Here is a 23,212-nt window from a genome sequence, read left to right on the forward strand (position 1 = left end):
TAAAAATACTCTTAACCGACGAGCATGCATGAAAATAGTGTTGATGAAGCTAAATAGGTATGTAAGAATCGTAGCAATTGGCGTTCCGGAAACGTGTGTCCCACACATGAAGTTATGTATGTATAATGTATGGTAAATTATTTTTCATTTGTTTTTTTTTCATTGTTGCATCTAATCAAAATTAAAATAATAGCATGAATAAATTAATTGATGAAATTTCGATAAAGCACAATAAATACAGAAACATGGCATTCAAAATCGATTACTCAAAATCTAATAATTTCTTACGTTTTGGAAATACCATTTTATGGCCGACATGTGCTAGCTTTCAAGTATCACTACATTCTAAATCTTATATTTATATTAGCCACTAGACACCTAAAACCGGTTAAAATACTTTTCATTCTAGATCGAGTTAATCGTTTATACAGATCATGTAATCGATTTAATTTTGTCTTAAAAGATTTTATTTGAACGCGTATTTTTTTAAATTCTTATACGAACGCATCCTTATTAGGACCAATCACATTGAAAGAAGCAGCTTCGTTATTTAAAAAAAATACTGTCAACCAATAGAATTTGAGTATTCAACTCACCGGTCGAATAACGCGTTCTTATTGGTTGAACAATTGAACAGGTGCTATGCGTCATCCGCCATAACGTTGTTAGTGCGTGAAAGTGAGATCGTTTTGTGAAATTGTTAAATAAAAAAGTGATTTTATTGTGATATTTTTGTTGTAAAAGTGTTTAATGTGTTAACAAAGATGACTGAGTGGTATAGAATGAAGACGGGCTTTATTAACAAGCACGATTCATCAGAATTGTCGACAGAAACTTCATGTGAAATGTCAGACTCTTTCAATATATTTTCGGATAATTTGAGTCCGATTCCTTCGTCAATAGTGCCTAGGAAGTTGGATTTTAGCAGCATGGATGACGATGACGGCATGAGGGATGCTGTACCTCCTCCGGTTACACACAGTCCTCCGTATAAACGAGTTAGGGCTTTAAGGTACGTCTTTAGGTCTTAAGCATGCAATTTCTTTCGAGAATCACCACGCTACATGGTTCCCTGGCTTCTACAAGTACGGTAGCGTCTTGTAGGCCGTTGTTATGATATAATTATCGTTGTAACTTTCACTTTAGAATCTGTTTAAATTTCAATGTCACAGTAATTAGTAACTCTCAGCCCTCGTTTTCAAATTTTCTCGTTTTGGATTGGTGCCAAGTGACCGATTTTCATGTTTTTGTTGTTTATTTAGCTCTAGTTTTCTAGAAATTATACTTTCACACTAATTTATGATGCTAATTAACTTTTAATTCAAGAATATCCGTTTTAATTGGTCAAATTATGCATTAAAGTCCGTTAATTCGTCTCTGGATCGTCAATTTTACATTCTCCAGGGTAATATCTAATTTGAAATGAAGTTTTAACTCTAAATAACCTTTCTACCCCTTTAAACTTACTTTATTTATGTCTAAAAGGGTTGATTTCAAAATAAGAACCTAATTCCAGTATCATATAAGATAAAAGACTAGCTTTCACCAGCAGCTTTGCCTAAATGAATAAGCCAATGTCTTTCTTTATACTCCCAACTATATGTATGCAAAATTCCAAGAAAATTGCTTGAGTAAATAAAGTGTAAAGAAGTAAGAAACTAACTGCCACACTCAGAGTTACTTAATGGTTACTTAACCTAGTCCTTAGCAATTGTTTTCTAAACAAAATCGTTACTAAGGAATAGTTTAAGTAATCATTAAATGTCTCTCAGTGCGGTAATAACATACCTGAACACTGCCATTAAATTAACTTAAAATTATGGTCTATTCACATTAATTAATGCTGAAGAAAGGATACAATGAGATTGTATAAAAAAATGCCCAAGTTTGTGGTGCAATGAAATTTATTAAAGTGAAATTTAAGGCCTCACTATATCACAATTTAGAGTTTGTTTTAGACTAACTTGTAGGTAATTTAAAGTATTTTAGTAGGAATTATTGTTAAAATATGTGTCAGTTAAATTAATAGAGACTTTTAGTCTTTGTTAAACAACTCTATGGCTTAATACATTTGTATTAGGTAGTTTGAAATCACCAATCTGCTTTGAGCAAGTGTGGTGATTAAGATCATACCTTCTCCGTGCTAGAAGAGGCGTTTACTCCGGAGTGAGCCATGATGGTCTTTTGGGCATACAAAACTATTGTTTTTTTTTTTGTGCATAGAAATAAATATCTATAATAACAGTAGTGCCATAAAAAATGGTAATATTGGCATTAATCAAAACTGTCCTTAAAATTTAACTCATAATAAATGTGAAAAAAATTCCATTTTTTTGTTCAATACTCATAAACGGCTCCATAGAATTTGATGTAATTTGCATTTAGTAAATCATCATCATCATCAGCCGAGAGATGTGCACTGCTGAACAAAGGCCTCCCCCTTGGTCCTCCTCCAGTAAATGCTGTATATAAAATTATTATACTAGTTAAATTGACTTAACATAGTTATCTATTTGTTCTCTTGTCACACTTTTTCATATTAAAATGCATAGAAATGTACTTTGTCTATGTTATTGGGATAAAAAGTAGCCTGTATGTTATTCCAAACTAGTAATCTATCTCTGTAACTAAAAAGTTTTATGAAGATACAATCAATAAATCTTGTATTAAAAAGTGATAAAATGTGTAGATGACATTCTCACAAACTTCATATTCATATATTGGGATAGGAATTAGGCAGTAGGATGTTATTTCAAAGGAAATAGTAATCAGACTATATGGTTGACATGCTAGCTGGGCAAGTGGCTGCCATGCAACAGATAGGGGGTCTGATTCATGGAACTCTTTGTGTGATCCATAATTTGTTGCTTCGAGACTGTGTCATGTGTATGTAAAATTGTATGTTTATAAACTCACACACAACACAGGAGATTATCCTAGTGTGGGGCAATGTTTTATAAGGAAAAGTAAAATTTAAATGGATATTATAAGCTTTTCCTCTTTTTCATTTCATAATTTCACTATCATTTTGTAACTTGATGACTCACCAACTAACACCATCAAATACCATGATGTTATGTAAAACATGTTTCAACAGGTTTTAACTTGTTACCAAGTTCAGTTATGTGTTATTCCAGATTTTTTATATTAAAACAAGTATGGACAAGTCCCATTTTTTGGGTCTCTCCCCCTCTATTTTTGGGAGTTGACAATAGGTCTTTGTGAACGGTCAATAGTCAATATCTTTTTATTATTAATTTCCTGTTTCTTATTATTATTTATCAGTGTCGATTGCCCCCTTAGTCGAGTGGTCGCAAGTGCGTCTGCCAAGTAAGACATCTCGCAGTTTGAGTACAAAGAATTTTGGGAATTTTTTAGTTTGAAGAAAGTCATTGTTTCAATTGATTCACTAATAAAGTATTCTCAGTAGTTAGGCGCATGGAGTCTGGAATTGTGCCCGGTATATGGCAATAGGCTCAACCCCTTTTACATGGGACTAAAACAATTGGTGAAAAGTGGGTGGACATTGTACAGTGGCATTACATGCCTACCCTTTAAAGAATAAGATATATCTTCTGATTTGATTTATAGAGATTTATTGCCACAAAAGCCTAAAAATATTACAGCCCAAGACACTTCTACTTACCCCCCCACTCAAATGAGTCGCAATATCCCCCCCATGAATGTTCTAGAAACATCCTCGTGACCCTAAAATATGTCTAACATGTTAAAACATGTCCATTTTAAGCGGAACCCTTCAGCATTCATATTTTGACCTCATTCAAAACTTGTTTAACCAGTTTTCGTTTATAGTTATATTTTTTTATACTAGGTATCATAATACCTCATGGTTTTTATCCCTGAAGATAGACAAAGGAGGACATATACAAAGTAACTATCTAACCCACTTTTCACCAGTTATGTTATGTGTCCCATGTAATAGGGGGTGAGTCTATTGCCATATTAGACAATTGCAGATTCAGTGCTTTTATCGAGAATTTCTCAAAAAAATTACAATAATAATACTTTAGCCATTGTTGTGCAGTAAAAGCAAAGTATATCATGACAGTTGTCACAATACTTATTCTTCCAGAGGGTGTCATATACCCGACTAGAGGGCTACAAGTTTTACTGAGAATCAGAGAAGCTAGCACCTTTCTCTGATAAACCTAATGCTTTCAAACTGGAATCTCCAATCCTCCTGCCATATAGTAGTTAGAGATTGTGACAAACCCTTCTTTTGTAGAGGTTCATAGTCCAGCTGTGAACGACTCGAAGGTGCGGACTGCCTCGCGGGTTTACCGGGGCTCCGGCTCGAAAAGCAGGAGTAGGAACATTGTTGTTTTTAGTCAGTAAGAGTCAGACACTCCCTCTCGCCACGTCCAAGGTGGGAGTAGTCATCCGATGACTTTTTCCCTTAAAAAAGGAGTAGACGAAGATACGATTATAATGATGATGGAGACGTTACCCGACCCGGGAATCGAACCTCAAACCTCTTGCTCTCGCCTAACGAAGCTTGTTCCAACATTCATAGGTTGACCTCATTTGGAACTAGCCAAACCTGTTTCTATACATAATACTGTTATTTTGCGTCGTAGCGAAATGCTAAGATTCAAATCTTAATGTTATTTTATAAAATGTGAATGTTTATTTGTTTGTGCGTTAGTTTCTCTAAAACTGATGTGTCGATTTTGATAGTTTTAGTACTTTTTTCCGATCACGGATCTTTATTATACAAAATAAGACTTATTCATGTTTTTGACAAATATTCTTATAGAACGAGCCATCGAATCATGATGGAAAGCAATCGTTGTCGCCCATGGACACCCGAAACACCAGAGGCGTTATAAGTGTGATGCTGGGCTTTTGGGGGTTAGGAATTTAAGGGTTTTTGGGGAATCGTGGATTGGAAAGGGGGTATTTGGGCCTCCGGTAACCTCACTCACACAACGCAAGTAAAGTTTCACGACAGTTTTCTGTGAGACCGTGTTAGGCGTGTTATCACTCCGGTCGAGCAGGCCCATTCGTGGCGAAGCATGGCTCTCCCACACTTAAATAGTCATTGTAAAGATTTTGAGTCCATGAGCGGTGCTGATTGCTTACCATCACATCATCAATCCACTCTCTCGCTCCCTTACAAAAAAATCTACATAAACTCGAGAGAAACCATAGCCCAAACATAGTCTCAAAATGTCGTGATATTTCTATTTTGAAGATGTCAGATAGCTCTTTAACATATTGACATTTAAAACTGAATATATTTAAGTTGGTTCGTCACGACAACTGCGCAAGAGTCGTTTTGTACGGTATATGGCAATAGGTTAGGTTATGTCCTTATATGGTCGTTTTATACGTAACTAGTGGCTTTAGACCTGTGAATTGGTATATGGGTAATATATTATGAGATTTTTTTCATAGTCAGTCAGTCAGTTATCAAAGTCAAAGTCAATGCATTTATTTCAATTAATCCTAAATTAGGCACTTTTGAAACGTCAAATTGAATTGTCCATCAGTCTGTCTGTCAGTGAAGCTAGGCGCTCGTTCCAAAGTGTTGTTTCGAATGGAGAAGAACGAGCAAGAAATTCCATATAGAATGTTGCCCCACACTAGGATTTTCTCCTGTGTCGTGGATGCGTTCACATACGCATGACACACAGACCCGGAACAACAATTTGTGGATCACACAAAGAGTTGCTTTGTGTAGGAATCGAATCCGCTACACGTTGCGTAGCACATATTGTATGTTTGTAAACGCACCCACGACACAGGAGAAAATCCTAGTGTGTCGCAACTTTTTTTTTAAAGAGAAAGAGAAGAAACTATCGATACATCGCATACTCGAGCTGCGCAACTTCCTCGCACAGCTACATAGCTTAGTATCAGTGGAAACGGTCACATAGTTTCACAGCTTAGCTATTGCATCTTCGTAGCATAGCTACATAACACATCTCTGGTGGAAAAGCACCCCAAGAATCCTACTTATGGAATGCAAATCTTGCGAGATCACGCCAATTTCGAGATTACATTAAACTCCTACCCAAAACGCAATTTTCATAGGCACAGCTTTTGGCCAAAAAAAAATTGACAAAGAATCTACCTACTAGTGACTCAGTCAAAGGTATTTCGTTTGAAATCAGTTATACTACAGTTATATGAGAAAAACATATGATCGAAACAGCTGACATCTGCTGTGAGCAAATAAAAAAAAAACACCCACACACCTTTTCTTGCGTACAAGGCATTTTATGCCTTATTAGTTGAATGATACGGTGTATTTTACCATGTAAGGTTAGTTTTACGTAGGAATTTTTTCTCGTGCAAGGCATTTTGTGTCGTATATGTGTAGGGTTATGGTATATTTTAGCTTGGAAAGTGGTTTTACGTGTAAACCGTTTCGCGAAAGTGAATTCAAAAGCGATAGTTTTAAAGTTTGTTTTTAAATAAAACATTAAAACGAGATTGGTGATTCTGAATACTGGTTTTTTCGCCAAAAAAAGGTTTCTTTTTTTTTGCGAAGATTTGAGTAAATAATGTTAACGTATTTTTGCCGTTTAGGTAATGTGTGGGTTCGATTCCCGGGTCGGGTGAAATTATTGTGTCATTGAGGTTCTCGGAAGTTTGGAATTGAGCCCGGTGTTTGGTTATACGCTTATTTTCTATAACAATGGGATTTATAACATAACTGGTGAAAGGTTATATTGTAATAATTGTAGGTAATAAATTCACACCTGCCTATACTGTTGAGATATAAAAGGCAGGATGCTTACATACAAAGTTTAAAGTGTGGGAGAGCCATACTTCGGCACGAATGGGCCGGCTCGACGGGAGTGATACCACGGCCGAGCAGAAAACCGACGTGAAACAACGCTTGCGTTGTGTGAGTGAGGTTACCGGAGGCCGAATTAACCCCCGTCCCAAGCCCCGATTCTTAAACAACCCTTAACTTCCTAACCCCCAAAAGGAATTCACCCAACCCAAGAATCAAAGTCAAAGTCAAAATTATTTATATCAAATAGACTGGGAAGGCGCTTTTGAATATCAAAGCAAGTATAATAATATTATAAACTTTTGTATGGCGGTCAGTCCCATAGTCAAGATATTCGCTCGTTCCAAAATGTAGATTCCTATATAGATGAACGAGTAAGAAACGACGTAGGTTACTCTTTTTCAATCAGGTTCAATACAAATCTAATCCAAGACTATTCTAATCCGGAGCTGCGGACTACCTAGCAGGTTTACCGGGACTTCGGATCGAAAAGCATGAGTAGGAACGGGGTGGTTTTTTTAGTCAGTAAGAGTCTGATACTCCCTCTCACCTCGCCCAAACCGGGAGAAGTCATTGGATGATTTCCCCCCCTTAAAAAAAGACACCTTATTCTGTAGTCGCACTTGTAAACCACCCAACACAGTTGTCACATAGTCAAAAATCTTGCCATCACACCAAAAATCCGGTTTCACCCACCCTAAACTTAACCAAAAAATAATAATAATACCGTATCTACAATAATAACACCTATCTATTTAAAATATATAATAATAATAATAACACACAGGTATCGAATCACCCGTCTTGTAAGATTATTATAACAATGTTCAACACTTGTGAATAACTATAGAAATTTTCGAACACCTGAATTCACTTATAAGGTACAAGGTTTAAAAAAAAACTTAGGGGAGATCCCAAAAGGTGTGCCCCAAAGACGGCTGTGTAGTCATTCGTATTGTTAAGATGTTTTGAAAAGGTTATTTTTGGCGGTGTTTCGAAGGAACAGCTGTTTTTGATTTCGGTTTTGGGCGATAGATTCGGGTTTCCGGGTTGCGTAAAAGTTTTTGGGTAATGTTACGTAACGTCTTGCGTTTATCCCCGAAGGGGTAGGCCATGGTGCACGTAAGGTTGCTTTTCCACCAGAGATGTGCTACGCTACGTTGCTGTCTATGCGTTTGGCTTCCGCCAATCATATTCATTGGTAAACGGCATAGCACTGGTGAAACGAACTCAGCTAAGCTATGAATGGCAATACTATCGATACATCGCAAACTCGAGCTGCGCGTCTTCCTCGCTCAGCTATATAGTTTAGTATCAGTCGCAACGGTCGCATAATTTCACAGCTTAGCTACATCTTCATAGCATAGCTACATAGCACACCTCTGAAGAAAAAGCACTCTTATGGCATTTAATGCCACTACAATGTACACATACTTTTCACGATTTGTGTTATAAGTCCCGTGTAATAAGAGGGTGAGTTTATTACCATATACTGGACACAATTCTAGACTCCGTGCTACTACTAAGTAAGTGTTTGAACAACCAAAAAATGCTCAGTCCTTTGTCCAAAATGGTATTAAGTTGTTATTAACAAATTGCCTCTTATTTCCAGGTTATTCGACAGTCCGCACACGCCGAAGACCCTGCTGGAGAAATGCTCCACTCCATCACACCATCCGCCGCGCTCCAGGCTATTCCCGCCCAAATTAAACGCGCAGTCGGGTAAGAGAAGTGTTATTGTGTGTTTTTGAAGCTTTACTGGGCACCTGGTCTTGATGGGTAAAGTCAAATCATAAATTTTTCAACCTGTTGTTGTTTCAACTAAATGTTTGAACTAATTGAAATTAATGATTCTCCTATTGGTTATACCGTAATGTTTCATAGCTTATAGCCTTCCTCGATAAATGCACTATCCAACACAAACCGCCGTACTCAGTCATTTAATGATCACTTTTTAACCCGGTCCTTTACAATTGTTTTCGATACAAAATCGTTACGAAGGGATTGTTTAAGTAATCATTTAATGTCTCTGAGTGCGGCGGAAAAAGTATTATTCAAATCGCACTAGTAGTCCAGAGATAAGAGCGCTAAAACAAACAAACTATCAGCTTATAAAAAACAATGCGTACAATTTTTATATACAGGTCCTTGAGCTTGAAGTCGAATAAAAGTCTAAAAAAGTCTAAATTATTTATTTCAAATTGGCCGAGAAGGCACTTTTGAACGTCAAAGCAAATATTACAATAGAAGAAAAAAAACAAATTGTCTGTCTGTCAGTCCTCTAGTAAAGCTACTCGTATTTGCTCGTTCCAATAAAATGACATTTAAATCAAAGCAAATATTACAATAGTTACTAAAAAAAATACAAGATGCCTATCGGTCAGTCCTCTAGTGAGTGCTATTTGCTTGTTCCAATATAATATAATTTCTTTCTACCTTTATACCTACCTATATCATCATCTCTTCCATCTTCCACCAGGCATGCCGTCGGGCTCCAGTCACCACCTGCACCCACCGTCAGGAGACGATGACAGCGCGCTCGGCAGTCTACCACCAGACGAGCTGGACGAGTCCAGGGTCAACAGACGAGCAGTCGCCAACATCAATCCTTTCACACCTGATGGTAAGACTAATTCAATTAAACTTCTCATACATACATACATAACCTCACGCCTGTCTCCCATGGGGGTAGGCAGAGACAGTGGAACGCCAATAGGGATGATGACTGGGTCAAAAATAAATTATTACAACTTTTCAACACAATAAAATATTCAAAAATAATCACACTCTCATTCATAAATTTGATGAACTACTAACTTATGACGTCATAATAGAGTATTTCATACAAAGTTCATAGAAAATATCGTTTTTGACGTTTCGAAAAAAGTATTGAATTAGACTAGTAGGAAACATGCCTATTGCTACGGTTCTTACACACTTCTTTCGCTTCATCAACAGTCATCAGTCTATTCGTCTTTTTGGGGGTTAGGAATTTAAGGGTTGGTGGGGAATCGGGGATTGGGAAGGGGGTAATTGGGTCTCCGGTAACCTCACTCACACAACGAAACAACGCAAGCGTTGTTTCATGTCGGTTTTCTGCTCGGCCGTGGTATCATTCCGGTCGAGCGGGCACATTCGTGCCGAAGCATGGCTCTCCCACACTTAATATGTGGAACTAAATATATTTTATTTACTTTCAGGCCAAGCCCTAAATAAGAAGAAGCGGGCGTTGTCAAAAACACCGACCTGGGGCGACGCTACTCCCGAACAGCCGGCCAAGAGGCTCAGGGTATGTAAACCTTACCATACAATTAACTATCCGGAGCTGCGGACTGCTTAGCGGGTTATCGGGGCTCCGGCTCGAAAAGCAGGAGTAGGAACGGGGTGGTTTTTAGTCAGTAAGAGTCTGACACTCCCTCTCGCCTCGCCAAAGGCGGGAGAAGTCATTAGATGACTTTTCTCTTAAAAAAAAACCATGCATTTAACTAAAAAACTTTTCAAAGATTATGATTGGGATTTTCTATCTATGTTATTCGCATGTAAACTTTATATGTGCGATGTAAGATTTATGATGTCATCGTGTCACCTAAAGTAACCGTCACGAGAAGCTATAAATTATGTAAACAAACATCTTTTACTAAGTAAACATTTTATACTGCGAGATAATAATAACTTGAACATATTCAATCGACATGAAATATAGACGGGTTATATGAAAGTAACAACCTATTTAATTTATTCGAATTATATTTTAACGACGCAAAGCGCTATCGTTTGTGTTTCTTGGTACCGGAACGCGTCCGTCGCAGGGATTGTAAACTATCGGGAAGCCATTTTGAAATAAACAGTCATTCGAGTTTCGAATGCTTACGAGTTTGTTTCATTGCTTTGCATATATCGCGGATCTGGTTGTTATTGTTAATTTTGTTATTGTTTCGTTATCACTTTTTACTTTTACGTTGTGAACTCCTGAACACTTAGCTTCTCGTGACGGGGACTTTAGCTGCACAGTTAGTCAGTCGCGTCCGTCAGGACAGACTGACGGACAGACTGAAGGACTATTATTTATTGATTTTTCAAAAACAACTATTTATTATGGTTTAATTAGAATAATTGATTTGACTATGACTTTAAAACAAAGTTTTACAAAAACACTAACCAAATTTCTTTCCCGTCACCCAGGAATCGAACATATCCCGTTACAACGTGGAGTTCCTAGAGCTAGGCGTGATAGGTCGCGGGCAGTTCGGTCGCGTGACCAAGTGCGTGAACAAGTTGGACGGGTGCGTGTACGCGCTGAAGCGGTCGCTGCGGCCCGTCGCCGGCTCCGCGGCCGAGCGCGCCGCCCTCACCGAGGTTTACGCGCACGCCGCGCTCGGGAAACATCCGCATGTCGTCAGGTGAGCGAGTTTATACTCAAACTCAAATTATTTACTGCATTCATGTGTACACTTAGATATTACTATAACTGACAGGACTGACGAACAGGTCCGCTCAAACTGTTGTGGTTTTTTCCTCAAAAGACCACTACAGAATCAAATTAATTATTGTTATCGGCTTACTCACGTAATGTTTTTGATCGACGCGGCGATTGTCACGCTGCTACTAGCTAGCAGTAGCAGCGCGACAATCGCCGCGTCGTGTGTCGCGGAATGCTGCTCATGAATATGAGCCTCTAGCATGGCTTGAAACTAGTCGAGTTCCTCGTCAAAACATTACGTGAGTAAGCCAATAACATAATAATTAATTTAGTATGTCTCACGAAAGTTACCATAAAATCACTACAGAATCAACTTGCACGGTTCTCTTACATCTTTATTTGATTTGTCTGGACATTAAAACAGCGCAATCAAAACATCGAACGTGCTCTCATTTCGTTTTCAAAGCAAACTCATACTAAGTGTATTGAGTACACCAAGTTTAGTATCGATTAATCGTTATCGACAAAATCGGTAAAAAAACTATATCATTTGGAAATTGATTCGGAAATTAATTCCGTATTCGGTTTAAATTAATATACAAGACATATTGGTTTCGTGAACCATAATTAATTGACTAGAGGGCTGATCTTTGTTGGCTTTGATAAATATAAAAAAAATGTGTTGACACACACCACTTGTGTTGTAAATCCCATGTAATGCTCTATTACGTGAGCCTATTGCCATATTGTCTTATTAATTAATATATTATTTTGATAAATATTATAACACTAACTTAAATACATTTCCCCACCAGATATTACTCAGCGTGGGCGGAGGACGACCACATGATAATCCAGAACGAGTACTGCGACGGTGGCTCGCTGCAGCAGAAGATGGAGTCCGGACCGCTGGCTGAGGCTGAACTGCTTCTCCTACTGGCTCACATCGCTGATGGGTTGGCGTGAGTATATTATAATATTTTTTGTGAATCGATTGTCTTCCAGCTAGTTTCGACATCTATCTGTAGATTATTTATTTATTATTATAAAAGAAGAAATACATCGTTTATTTATGATAAAACAATCTCTCACAAAACTTAGTGATATCTTAACTTAACTTATACAATGTGTATAACTTATACAATGTTTTAACTTAGGTATACAATACACAAAATGTGTAAAAATTGTTTCTCTGCTAAGCAAATCTACCAGACTGCCTAACCTATTCCCGGGTAATAGTAGTAAAAGCAGTAGCAGGTATGTGGTGGTGTTTAAACGGTAACAGTCTGACACTGAAGAAAGTCAATAAAAGATTTTACCCCCTTGAAAAAAGAAAGAAAGCAAATCTACCGATGCATAGGTTATTGAAAATGTATGGTAAAGGAGTAGGATCATCTGATGGTAAGCAATCAGCGCCGTCCATGGACATCCGTAACACTAGAGGCCAGTTAGAAGACAGTTACAGTGCGTTGCTCGAAGGAGCATGCTCTTTTGTGTAATTTTTTATACTGAACTGGTAAGAAACTAACACTTTTTCTAATCGGCAACGTACCTGTGACTCCTCTGGTGTTGCGGGTGTCCATAGGTGGCGCTGATCGCTTACCATCAGGTGACTCGTATGCTCGTTTGCCACCTATTCCATAAAAAAAATCTGAGTAGGAAGGTTTGAGGTTGAATTCTGGGGTTAGACAAAATATTATTGAGTTTCCCTATTACATGAGACTCATAACATAACCAGTAAAAAGTGGCTTCACAACAACGGGGTTTTTTTTTTAAACGTTGCCCCACATTAGGATTTTCTCCTGTGTCGCGGGTGCGTTTACAAACATACAAGTTCACATACACATGACACCCAGACCCGAAACAACAATTTGTGGATCACACAAAGAGTTGTTCCGTGCGGGAATCGAACCCGCGACGCATTGCACGGCAGCCAGTTGCCCAGCCACCGCACCAACCGTGCAGTCATGTTTGTAAACGCACACCCACGACACAGGAGAAAATCCAAGTGTGGGGCAACGTTTAAAAAATAAAATGAATAATAAATGATGTCTCTCTCTCTCTCTCCGCAGCTACATCCACTCGCTGCAGCTGGTGCACATGGACGTGAAGCCGGGCAACATCTTCATCTGCAGCGGGGAGGGCGAGCCCTCGCACGACTCCGACGACGGCTACGACGACGACGAGCCGCAGTCACATCATAAGTATAAGATTGGTGAGTTTTTTTATAACATACATACATACATAACGCCTGTCTCCCATGGGGGTAGGCAGAGACAATGTTTGTCAACCAAATCTTGGAGATTGTATTATACTGTAGTAGGGCGGTTTTCCGAAAAAAAAAACACAAAATGTTAACGGCGTCATTATCCTCAACCAAAAGTTAACAATTCTGCCGATTAGAACACGAAATTTCGTTTCGATAAATTAAGCTGTGACACCGCTCTCAACCAATCCAATAAAAATAAGGATGATAATAAGCTATCGCGATGCTTAATAACGCGGGAGATTAATGATTTGTTAAATAAAAGTTAAAGTTTTTTGAAAAATCACCCAGTAAATACTTGGGAAATACAGGAGAGTGGCATATACAACGTATAACAAATCGTTTTCGGGGTATACATATCAAGTGCAAGGTTTCTAGATAACATAACAAACAATACGGGAAGTGTTTTTTAAACTCATGGTTTCTTGGAACGAAGTTATGAATTTTTCCAATATTATTACTATTTTTTTTATTTTACATGCGAATCAAAATTAGGTAGGTCAGGAATCATACAAACGTTTGAACGTTTGTATGATTTAAAATCAAGAATCATTTGACATTTTTTAAACGTATTTTAAGCTGAGTTTAGAGATTCTATTCAACCTGTATTCATCAGCGCTTCTTGATGTATATGGGTGTTTTGTTACACGTTGTATATTTTTGACTGTAGGACCCATTTAGGACTCCCACACATAATCAAGTTACGACGTCGCTTCGTACAACAGCAACAGCCCGAATGAAACAACCAATCAATCGACGTTTTAATTCTGATTGGTTGGTGGCGCCGAACGTAAACACGCTCTCGTTTCGATCTCGTTAAACGTAAAGACAAACTCGTACTAAGGCCACTGAATGTTGGCTTAAACAAAGTTAATTTCATATAACCAATGTTTGTCCGCAGGCGACCTGGGCCACGTGACGTGCGTGTCGTCTCCGTCGGTGGAGGAGGGCGACTGCCGCTACCTGCCCAAGGAGGTGCTACAGGAGGACCTCACGCAGCTCACTAAGGCAGACATATTCGCGTTCGGTAAGTCAGAAAGAAAGAAAGGATTTATTTGGCACAATATAATAAATGTACAGCCTCATCTAGCTATTTGAAATATTGACGTATAAAAGTGTTATTTTATAACCTACTTACAGAAATAAATATCATTTATCATTTACAGTGGTACAGACAAAATAATAAACAAGTACTATGTAACATTATTTAAAATAACATATTTGTATGTAGAGTAAAACATAGTAAAAATAAATTAAAGAAATGTCGAAATTGTGTCGTCACAGCATTTCTCACCACCACCATTCTTCCCGCGGGTGTGGCATACCTATTTGACTAAGAGACTATGTATTTTGGTATTTTGACAGTCTTCTGCTAGACTATAGATACTTCGCAAAAGGGGTTTGCCGGAATCTCCATGTTTGACAAGCGGAGAGAGAGATTGGAGATTTCATTTAAAACAAACTTTTGTAACAGAACACTGACTAATATGTAATCTCTAATCGGGGTATATGACACCCGCGAGAATATCAGCGTCTCATATCTCACATACATACATAACCTTACGCCTGTCCCCGATGGGGGTAGGCAGAGACAATGGATTGCCAATTATGTTGGTTTATGTTTACTACGATTCTTACATGGGTACCTCTTTCGCTTCATCAACAGTCATCATTCCTTTCATGCATGCATAATTTGCTAACAATATGTAACAATTCCAGGCCTGACGCTGTTCGAGGCGGGCGGCGGCGGTCCGCTGCCGAAGAACGGGCAGCAGTGGCACGACTACAGGGACGGCAAGCTGCCCGACCTGCCCAAACTGTCCCGGGAGTTTAATCAGCTGTTGAGGGTGAGTTGTAGTTGATAATAATTATTATATTAGTGAAGAACGGGCAGCAGTGGCACGACTACAGGGACGGCAAGCTGCCCGACCTGCCCAAACTGTCCCGGGAGTTTAATCAGCTGTTGAGGGTGAGTTGTAGTTGATAATAATTATTATATTAGTGAAGAACGGGCAGCAGTGGCACGACTACAGGGACGGCAAGCTGCCCGACCTGCCCAAACTGTCCCGGGAGTTTAATCAGCTGTTGAGGGTGAGTTGTAGTTGATAATAATTATTATATTAGTGAAGAACGGGCAGCAGTGGCACGACTACAGGGACGGCAAGCTGCCCGACCTGCCCAAACTGTCCCGGGAGTTTAATCAGCTGTTGAGGGTGAGTTGTAGTTGATAATAATTATTATATGAGTGGTAAAATACGAATGGATCAAAAATAATAATAGGTACCGTATGGAGAAACCTCTTATGACTTAATGTAAACCCGAGTGAATAGGTTCCTTATGGGTAGACCTGCTCCATCGTAGGCCGCATCATCACTTACCACCAGGCGAGATAGCGGCCAATGGCTGGGCAACTGGCTGCCGTGCAACGTGTCGCTGGTTCGATTCCCCACGAAACAACACTTTGTGTGATCCACAGATTGTTGTTCCGGGTCTGGGTGTCATGTGTATGTGAACTTGTATGTTTGTAAATGCAACGTTTAAAAAAAATATATAGATTATTCTCTCACATTATCCTCTATTTCATTGTCTGGACTTTAAAAGAGACTATGACCTCTGAGTTTGTTTCTTTCTGCATTTCTTCTCAGTGTAGTCCGATAGGAAATGCCGGCCTCATCTAGTTATTTAAGAGATTGACGTGTAAAAGAGTTACATTGTAACCAATTTGCATTAATTTATATCATTTATCATTTTTTAGTAATAACTGTTTTATTCGTTTTTAAACTGATGACATGGTCACTAACACTAATCATAGAACTTAAGATATTATATTATTACATAAATTAACATGGTAAATATCCCGTCATAAGTAGTATTTGTAATTGTTTGTTAGATAGACTATTGACTCTGATTTGTCACTTATGTCCGAATATTAAAACGCCACTCACTTTTAAGTCGCTCTCAAATGTAGTTCTGTCGCTATAAATTCTTTGGAAAATGACAAAGATGGCACGATGTTTAAGTGCAACTTTTAATTGAGTAGCGTTTCAGTGTTCGGGCGTTAATCAGGAAAAATGACAGAAAGTGTGTTGATACAGTGGTTGGATGAACTACTAGTTACGGGTTCGATTTCTACAAGTTTATTTTATATAAAATTCCCGTTTCTTTCTCCCCCCAGAAAATGGTGGACCCGGACCCGTCGTGCCGCCCCTCTGCGGCGCGTCTCCGGCGACACCCGCTGCTGCACCCGGCCGGCAACAAGACCAAGACGCAGCTGCGCCGCGAGCTCGCCGCCGCCAAGATGAAGAACGAGCTGCTCGCCAGGAAGCTGCAGGAGGCTGCTAGGTATACATCTCTTAGATTAACAAGTTTAAACAATGCACGCCTTTAATCCCCGATAGGGTGGGCCGAGGTGCACATTACGGCACGTAATGCCGCTATACAATGTATACAAACCTTTCACCGTTACAAGTTTATAATTATAATGGTGGAAAATTTAAAAATATCTATCTTATTTTTTACACTATATTCGTACACTATCTTAAGAAGTTATATGATAAAATATTGTAATAAAACGCTAAGCTTAAACTTAAGTTCAGTACAAAAATATATACCATAAATTACTTTTTTTGGTATAAGCCGGTAAAGGAACAGACGTATCACTTTATTTTAAGCAATCGCCGCCGCCCATGGTCACTTGAAACACCAGAGGCGTTGCAAGTGCGTTGCCGGCCTTTTGGGGGTTAGGAATTTAAGGGTTGTTGGGGAATCGGAGATTGGGAAGATTGGGAAGGGGGAATTGGGTCTCCGGTAACCTCACTCCCACAACGCAAGCGTTGTGTTACGTTGGTTTTCTGTGAGTCCGTGGTATCACTCCGGTCGAACCGGCCCAGCAGTGACGAAGCATGACTCTCCGACGCGTATATACCTTTACCTACCTAAGAAAAGCAAATACTCTTTTTTTAAATATACCTATTACCTGTGAAACTAACCGATATTTCTCCTCTTTCACAGATGTATAAAATCATTAACGCCAAACTTAGTGCAGAACCAAGAATCGGCCAAGTTCCGCACTCGATCGGCGAAGCGATTGCAGAAGCCGCGAGTCGATACGCACATCGCCGAGATGATTCAATCCGTGACGTCACCAATCAGAATAGACAGGACATACAGAAGAACGAAAAAGGTATAACATTATATATAATTTTAATTTTTAAAACTAGCAACACTCGTCTCTATAATATGGCGACGATTTCGTCCTCGTTTTTGACAAGTAATTAATGAGATTTCGTTGATTAAGTAATGTTTGTATAACTTTGAGAACGCTCGTAAATTGTCAAGGGCCCCGTTGGAGGTCGAAAGTTGACGAGCGTGCTCGAAAATTGTATATTTCGGTGATTGATTCGTAGTTAAGGGTCTTGGTCTTGGCTCGAAAGTTGTAGAGTTACTCTCGAAATATGCTGTATTTCTAGTAGTATAAATATTATTTATTTTAATAAGTCTTGTTAGTTTTATGAGATGATCGAATTCGGTGCAGTCGTTTTTTTTTAATTAATTTAAGGGTAATAGGGATTTATGTATAAAAAGATTAAATTTATAATTGTCATAATATTGTTTTAATTAAAAAAAAATGTACAAAATATGATAACTTCTCTCTCATTGCGTTTTCAAAAAAATATTATGTAAAGCAAAATATATAAGTGGTAGTCAGCTTTTAATTTAGTATATAGATAAGAAAATAAAGATTCAGATCAACAGTAGCTATTGTTAATACTAAAATAGGGATGATGACGGGGTATGAAAATTAAACATCTATTCAGTCCGTCAATTAGGTAATGAAAAAATATTAGACACGTATTTTTTATTTTGTCATATAAGATAACAATACTTAGATAAAACGAATCAAAGTTTAGGAGTGGGAGCTAATACGTCATTTCTACGTATAAAATGTACTTAGAAGTGACGTTATGCGATATTTCAAATCGATATATCTTCGAAAGTATTTTTCTTAAATACGTGTGTAATGTTTTAAAATAATCTACAAGACGGACATTGAAATAAAAATTAGTCATCTACCGTATTGTACGCTTTGTAACGAAGCCATATCTTTTGTAACTCAGTCGGCGCTAGACAACCAATGGTTGCTGTCTTTATACTGAATCTATCTTTATTTTCTTATCTATATACTGAATTACAATGCTGACAATGTATGATACATGTCCAGTGCTTTTTGACAGTAAAATTTGACAGTAATGCGCCAGTGTTTTGCCAAACAAAAAAAAAACTAATTTTGACAGAAAAAAATCCAAAATATCTTAGCTTGGTCTTTGCGTAACCATCAGTTTAAAAAAATGCCTTCATTATATCCATGATAGAGTATCTGACGAAGTTTTTTAAAAAAAATACTTTTTTCAAATTTTTTTTCGCAAAATTTTTCAATTTTGACTTCTCAGTCGGCTACTGCTGACCGACGCGGTCTCGTATTCAGGGGTCTACTCTAATTCAACGAAAAACTAAGTTTCGTCCGAAACTTCGCAGATTTCATACTACAATTCCATTTATTGCAAACTTTCGTGAACAAAAATGAACGAATTGAATGAAGATAAATAAATAGGTTTTGATATGAAATTAAAAATAAAACATTATTTCAAGTAATTCTATTAGTAAATCAATAAAACCTACGGCCGAAGATTAAACGAAACTTCGGATTCGAGAACCGGAGTAGGCCCACAGTTTCCCGAGTCATTCACTTTTATATGTTTTTTAAAGTAAAAGACACTGGTATGAAATTTTGTCAGTTTAGTATACGGTAACTATGAAACAGTGTTCTATCTACCAGATAAGCTTATCAGTAACTTTAGTTATTAGTTTGCTTTACGTTTGAAGTAATCGAAACTACGCGCTCGAATCAAAGTCAAAGTCAAAGTCAAATCATTTATTCCAATTAAACCATATACTTAGGTACTTTTGAAACGTCAACAAAGAAAGAAATAAACAATAGTCTGTCAGTCTGTCCGTCAGTGAAGCTAGGTGCTCGTTCCAAAGTGTAGCTTCGAATGGAGAAGAACGAGCAAGAAACTCCATTCGTTACTCTTTTAAAAATATGGCAACGCACCTGTGATTCCTCTGGTGTTGCGGGTGTCCATGGGCGGCGCTGATCGCTTACCATCAGGTGACTCGTCTGCTCGTTTGCCACCTAATCCATAAAAAACAAAATATATAATTATGTTTACAATTTCTCTGAATAAACCAACCAATCAGAGCGCCGAACGCGTTCTCGTTTCGATTACTTTAAACGTAAAATAAACTCATACTAAGGGTATAGACGCTTATCAAGCAACCGAGAAAGTCTTAGTAATTAGTATTTAGTGTATTAGGTCTTAATTTTAGTGCCTTTTAACAACAAATGTGATTTTTAAAAATGTGCTTTTTTTAATCGAATTTAAAAAATAGTAACTTGTATAGGTAATGAAAATAATAATTAAAATAAAGGGTTTTTGAAGACGACAGTGTACCAATATGCTAAATATGTCGAAATACTATTATTACATATTTTTTTTGGAATTGTGTCCAGTATATGGCAATAGACTCACCCCCTATTACATGGGACTTATAACATAACTACTGAAAAGTGGGTGTTACATTGTCCATACCCAAATTCTCCTCTAATAATATCTTCTGATTTATTTCGTTGCGGGATCCAAGACAGTCATTCATGTCCCTGGGACGTTGGACTTCAGTGTTCCGGTGTTTTCATGGTTGTATCTACTGTAGATCCTAGCTTATAGTACAGTGGTTTGTCCCACAAAAATAAAATGTACACCTCTGCCTACCCCTTTTTGTAGATTTTGACATATTTAGTATAGTTTAAACAAACCTGTTGTCTTTAAATGTGAATTGAAATCTTCCATTGCATACTATGTGATATCAATTTTTTGGAAAAAAAGAGAAGTAATGTATTTTTAGGTTTTAAGGAATTGTTTTGAGACGTGCTGTCTGTATTTTTAACCGACTTCCTAAAAGTAGGAGGTTGTGTAGTTGATTTTCTTTCAATAATTAGCTCAAGAAGTATGTAAGGATTGTAGTAGGTGGCGCTCTGTAGTTTTTACCTAACAACCCGTGGCAGTCCACTGCTGGACTATGAGCCTCCTCTACATAAGAGGGGTTTGTCATAATCTCCACGCTTGGCCCGGGTTGATAACTCCCAAAGTCCGGCAACGCACTTGTAACTCCTCTAGTGTTGCGGGTGTCCATAGACGGTGCTGATTGCTTATGCAAGTGATCCGTCTGCTCATATCTGACTAAAAATAAGAATGGTACTAACATGACCTAAATCTACAGTGCTGCCATCTACTGATCGCAAAAATTAGATTGTTTTAAAGTCAAGTTTTCTGTATACCCAATTACCGATGTCTCATAAAGAATAGAATAAGGCAGCTTTTCTTTTTAATATGTAGTAATTAAAACAAATATATTATAAATGTAATATTTATGAGAAAATGAATAATATGTAATATCGTAATATGTATAGGTTTTGTAAAAAAATATTATTATAATTAAGTTCAAATTGTTTAACCGATGTGGTTCTTTGAAAAATTTTAACTCATATTGGGATAAAAAGTATCCTATCACCCAAGTCAGCTCATACCCTCTCTGTATACCAAATTTCATCAAAATCCGTTCACTAGTTTCAGCGTGATTGACGGACAAACATCCAAAGAAACAAACTTTCACATTTATAATTATTGCAATTAATCCTAAATTAGGTACTTTTGAAACATATTTTGTTAAATATTTTCGAAGAATCACTTACCGGTTTTGTGATGTGTAAGTAGTTTGGGTTTGAAAGAGACAAATAATAATAATAATTCCACCTCTTAATAGGCCGGTAAACGCACTTGTAACGCCTCTAGTGTTGCGGGTGTCCATAGGCGTGAATTGCTTACCATCAGGTGATCCGTTTGCTCGTTTACCATAAAAATACTTTGTATAGTCATAGGCTTGTAAAAACTGGTGAAAAGTGGGTGTTACATTGTATATGTGCATCTCTGTCTACCCCCCTATTATTTGTCAATAAATCCATTCTACGGACGCGTCAATAGTTAAGGGCTTTGCCCATTTTCAATATCTTACTGATTGAAATGTAATTAAAGATGATAAAATTTAAGAATTATTACTTTTAAGATTCTGTTGTCGAAGAAAATTTTTGTGTATACGTAAAATTGAGAGTTGTGATAGCTTATCAACTCCTTAATTTCATATAATAATTGGAAAATCTCTCTCTCAGCACTCCCCTACACTCCCCTAGCGCGCTACATGTCACACAGCTTGCTACGCGCAGTAGTTACAGCTGTGTACAGTCTGTCACTCTCTCAGCACTCCCCTACACTCCCCTAGTGCGCTACATGTCACACAGCTTGCTACGCGCAGTAGTTACAGCTGTGTACAGTCTGTCACTCTTTCAGCACTCCCCTACACTCCCCTAGCGCGCTACATGTCACACAGCTTGCTACGCGCAGTAGTTACAGCTGTGTACAGTCTGTCACTCTCTCAGCACTCCCCTACACTCCCCTAGCGCGCTACATGTCACACAGCTTGCTACGCGCAGTAGTTACAGCTGTGTACAGTCTATCACTCTCAAATTTATTAAACCTAACCTTTTGCCTGCGGTTTCGCACGCCTTAAACGTAGGTACATACATAATAAACCTTTCTCTTGAATCATTAAAACAAACCGCATCAAAATCCGTTGCGTAGTTTTAAAGATCTAAGCATACATAGAAACAGACAGCGACTGGTAATTGCAACTCTCAATTGCGTGTTGAAACCCTCCTTTAAATTGAATTAATGTTTAGTATGTATTAAATAATTAAATAAATAAACAATTAATATTAAGTTTGAAGTTGAACCGATTGTTTTTTCGTCATTTCTAAGCATGGTCAAAAATTATAGATTACCCACTATGACCTCTAATTATTGTATAGTTTGAAAATTCTTAATTTAATTTAAGTTTTAGTTTAAAAAATTGTAGTATGTTTTTCTCTTGTTAACAACTATTTTTTTTTATTACTCATCAATATATTTTGTCTGGTAAATGTCAATAGACTCACTCACATGTGACTCATAACGTAAGTGGTGAAAAGTGGGTTGACCCATAACAGAAGTGGTGAAAACATTGTATAATTATGTGCACCTCTGTCTACCCCTTCATGGTTTAAAACTACTATATTAAGGTTCAAAATGTAATTATTTTTAATAGATTTTAGTTTAACAAGAGAAAATTCTTAAAATTATTATTGGTTTTAGCACATAAACTCATGTAATTTAAATTGTTTAACTATATTGGTTTGTTTATAATTCATTTTGATATTAGATAGATATGTATATCACATTTAAAACACTGTTTACCAACAAATGAGGGTTTTCTCGCCATTAGAGGCGCTTGTGTCGCTTAAGGTACAATTGACCAATAGATTATTTTATCTAAGCCAATTGAACCTTAAAAAACACTAGTGCTATCTGTTAAGCTAAATCATAAACTCTCATTGATAAAAATACATGTCTCTAATATCAAAATGAATTATTATAAGCCAATACTGCAGTTTTTATGATAAATTTTAAAGTATTTAAAATAGTCCATGCTTCAATTTTTCAGAATCTGTCTGTCTGTTCATATTTCATTTTTAGGTATGGTTTTATTAAGGCCTAGCTAAATGTGCTTTTAGCGTAACTGACAGATAAGTTAACTGCCAGTTAATGGTTAC

At 37.5% G+C, this 23,212-nt stretch overlaps 1 protein-coding gene across 1 annotated transcript; it reads left to right on the forward strand.

Annotated features, from left to right (window-relative positions):
• Positions 1-635: 635 nt before the first annotated feature.
• LOC118280505 (wee1-like protein kinase) lies at positions 636-22,010 on the forward strand. Its single transcript, XM_050701928.1, has 11 exons — positions 636-1,012; positions 8,379-8,488; positions 9,246-9,389; positions 9,967-10,055; positions 10,949-11,166; positions 12,002-12,148; positions 13,259-13,401; positions 14,354-14,479; positions 15,172-15,299; positions 16,628-16,794; positions 17,464-22,010. The coding sequence occupies exons 1-11, from the start codon at positions 765-767 to the stop codon at positions 17,639-17,641; spliced, it is 1,698 nt and encodes a 565-aa protein (XP_050557885.1). The 5' UTR covers positions 636-764; the 3' UTR covers positions 17,642-22,010.
• The last annotated feature ends 1,202 nt before the right edge of the window (positions 22,011-23,212 follow it).

This window comes from Spodoptera frugiperda, chromosome 21 (genome assembly GCF_023101765.2).
Source record: "Spodoptera frugiperda isolate SF20-4 chromosome 21, AGI-APGP_CSIRO_Sfru_2.0, whole genome shotgun sequence".
In the NCBI taxonomy this organism is placed as follows: domain Eukaryota; kingdom Metazoa; phylum Arthropoda; class Insecta; order Lepidoptera; family Noctuidae; genus Spodoptera; species Spodoptera frugiperda.

Excerpts from the sequence above, each read along its gene's own strand:
- LOC118280505 (XM_050701928.1), top strand. The coding sequence starts at position 765 with ATGACTGAGTGGTATAGAATGAAGACGGGCTTTATTAACAAGCACGAT. Across the intron at positions 13,402-14,353 it reads ACATCATAAGTATAAGATTG|GCGACCTGGGCCACGTGACG; the intron begins GTGAGTTTTTTT and ends GTTTGTCCGCAG. Across the intron at positions 16,795-17,463 it reads AAGCTGCAGGAGGCTGCTAG|ATGTATAAAATCATTAACGC; the intron begins GTATACATCTCT and ends CCTCTTTCACAG.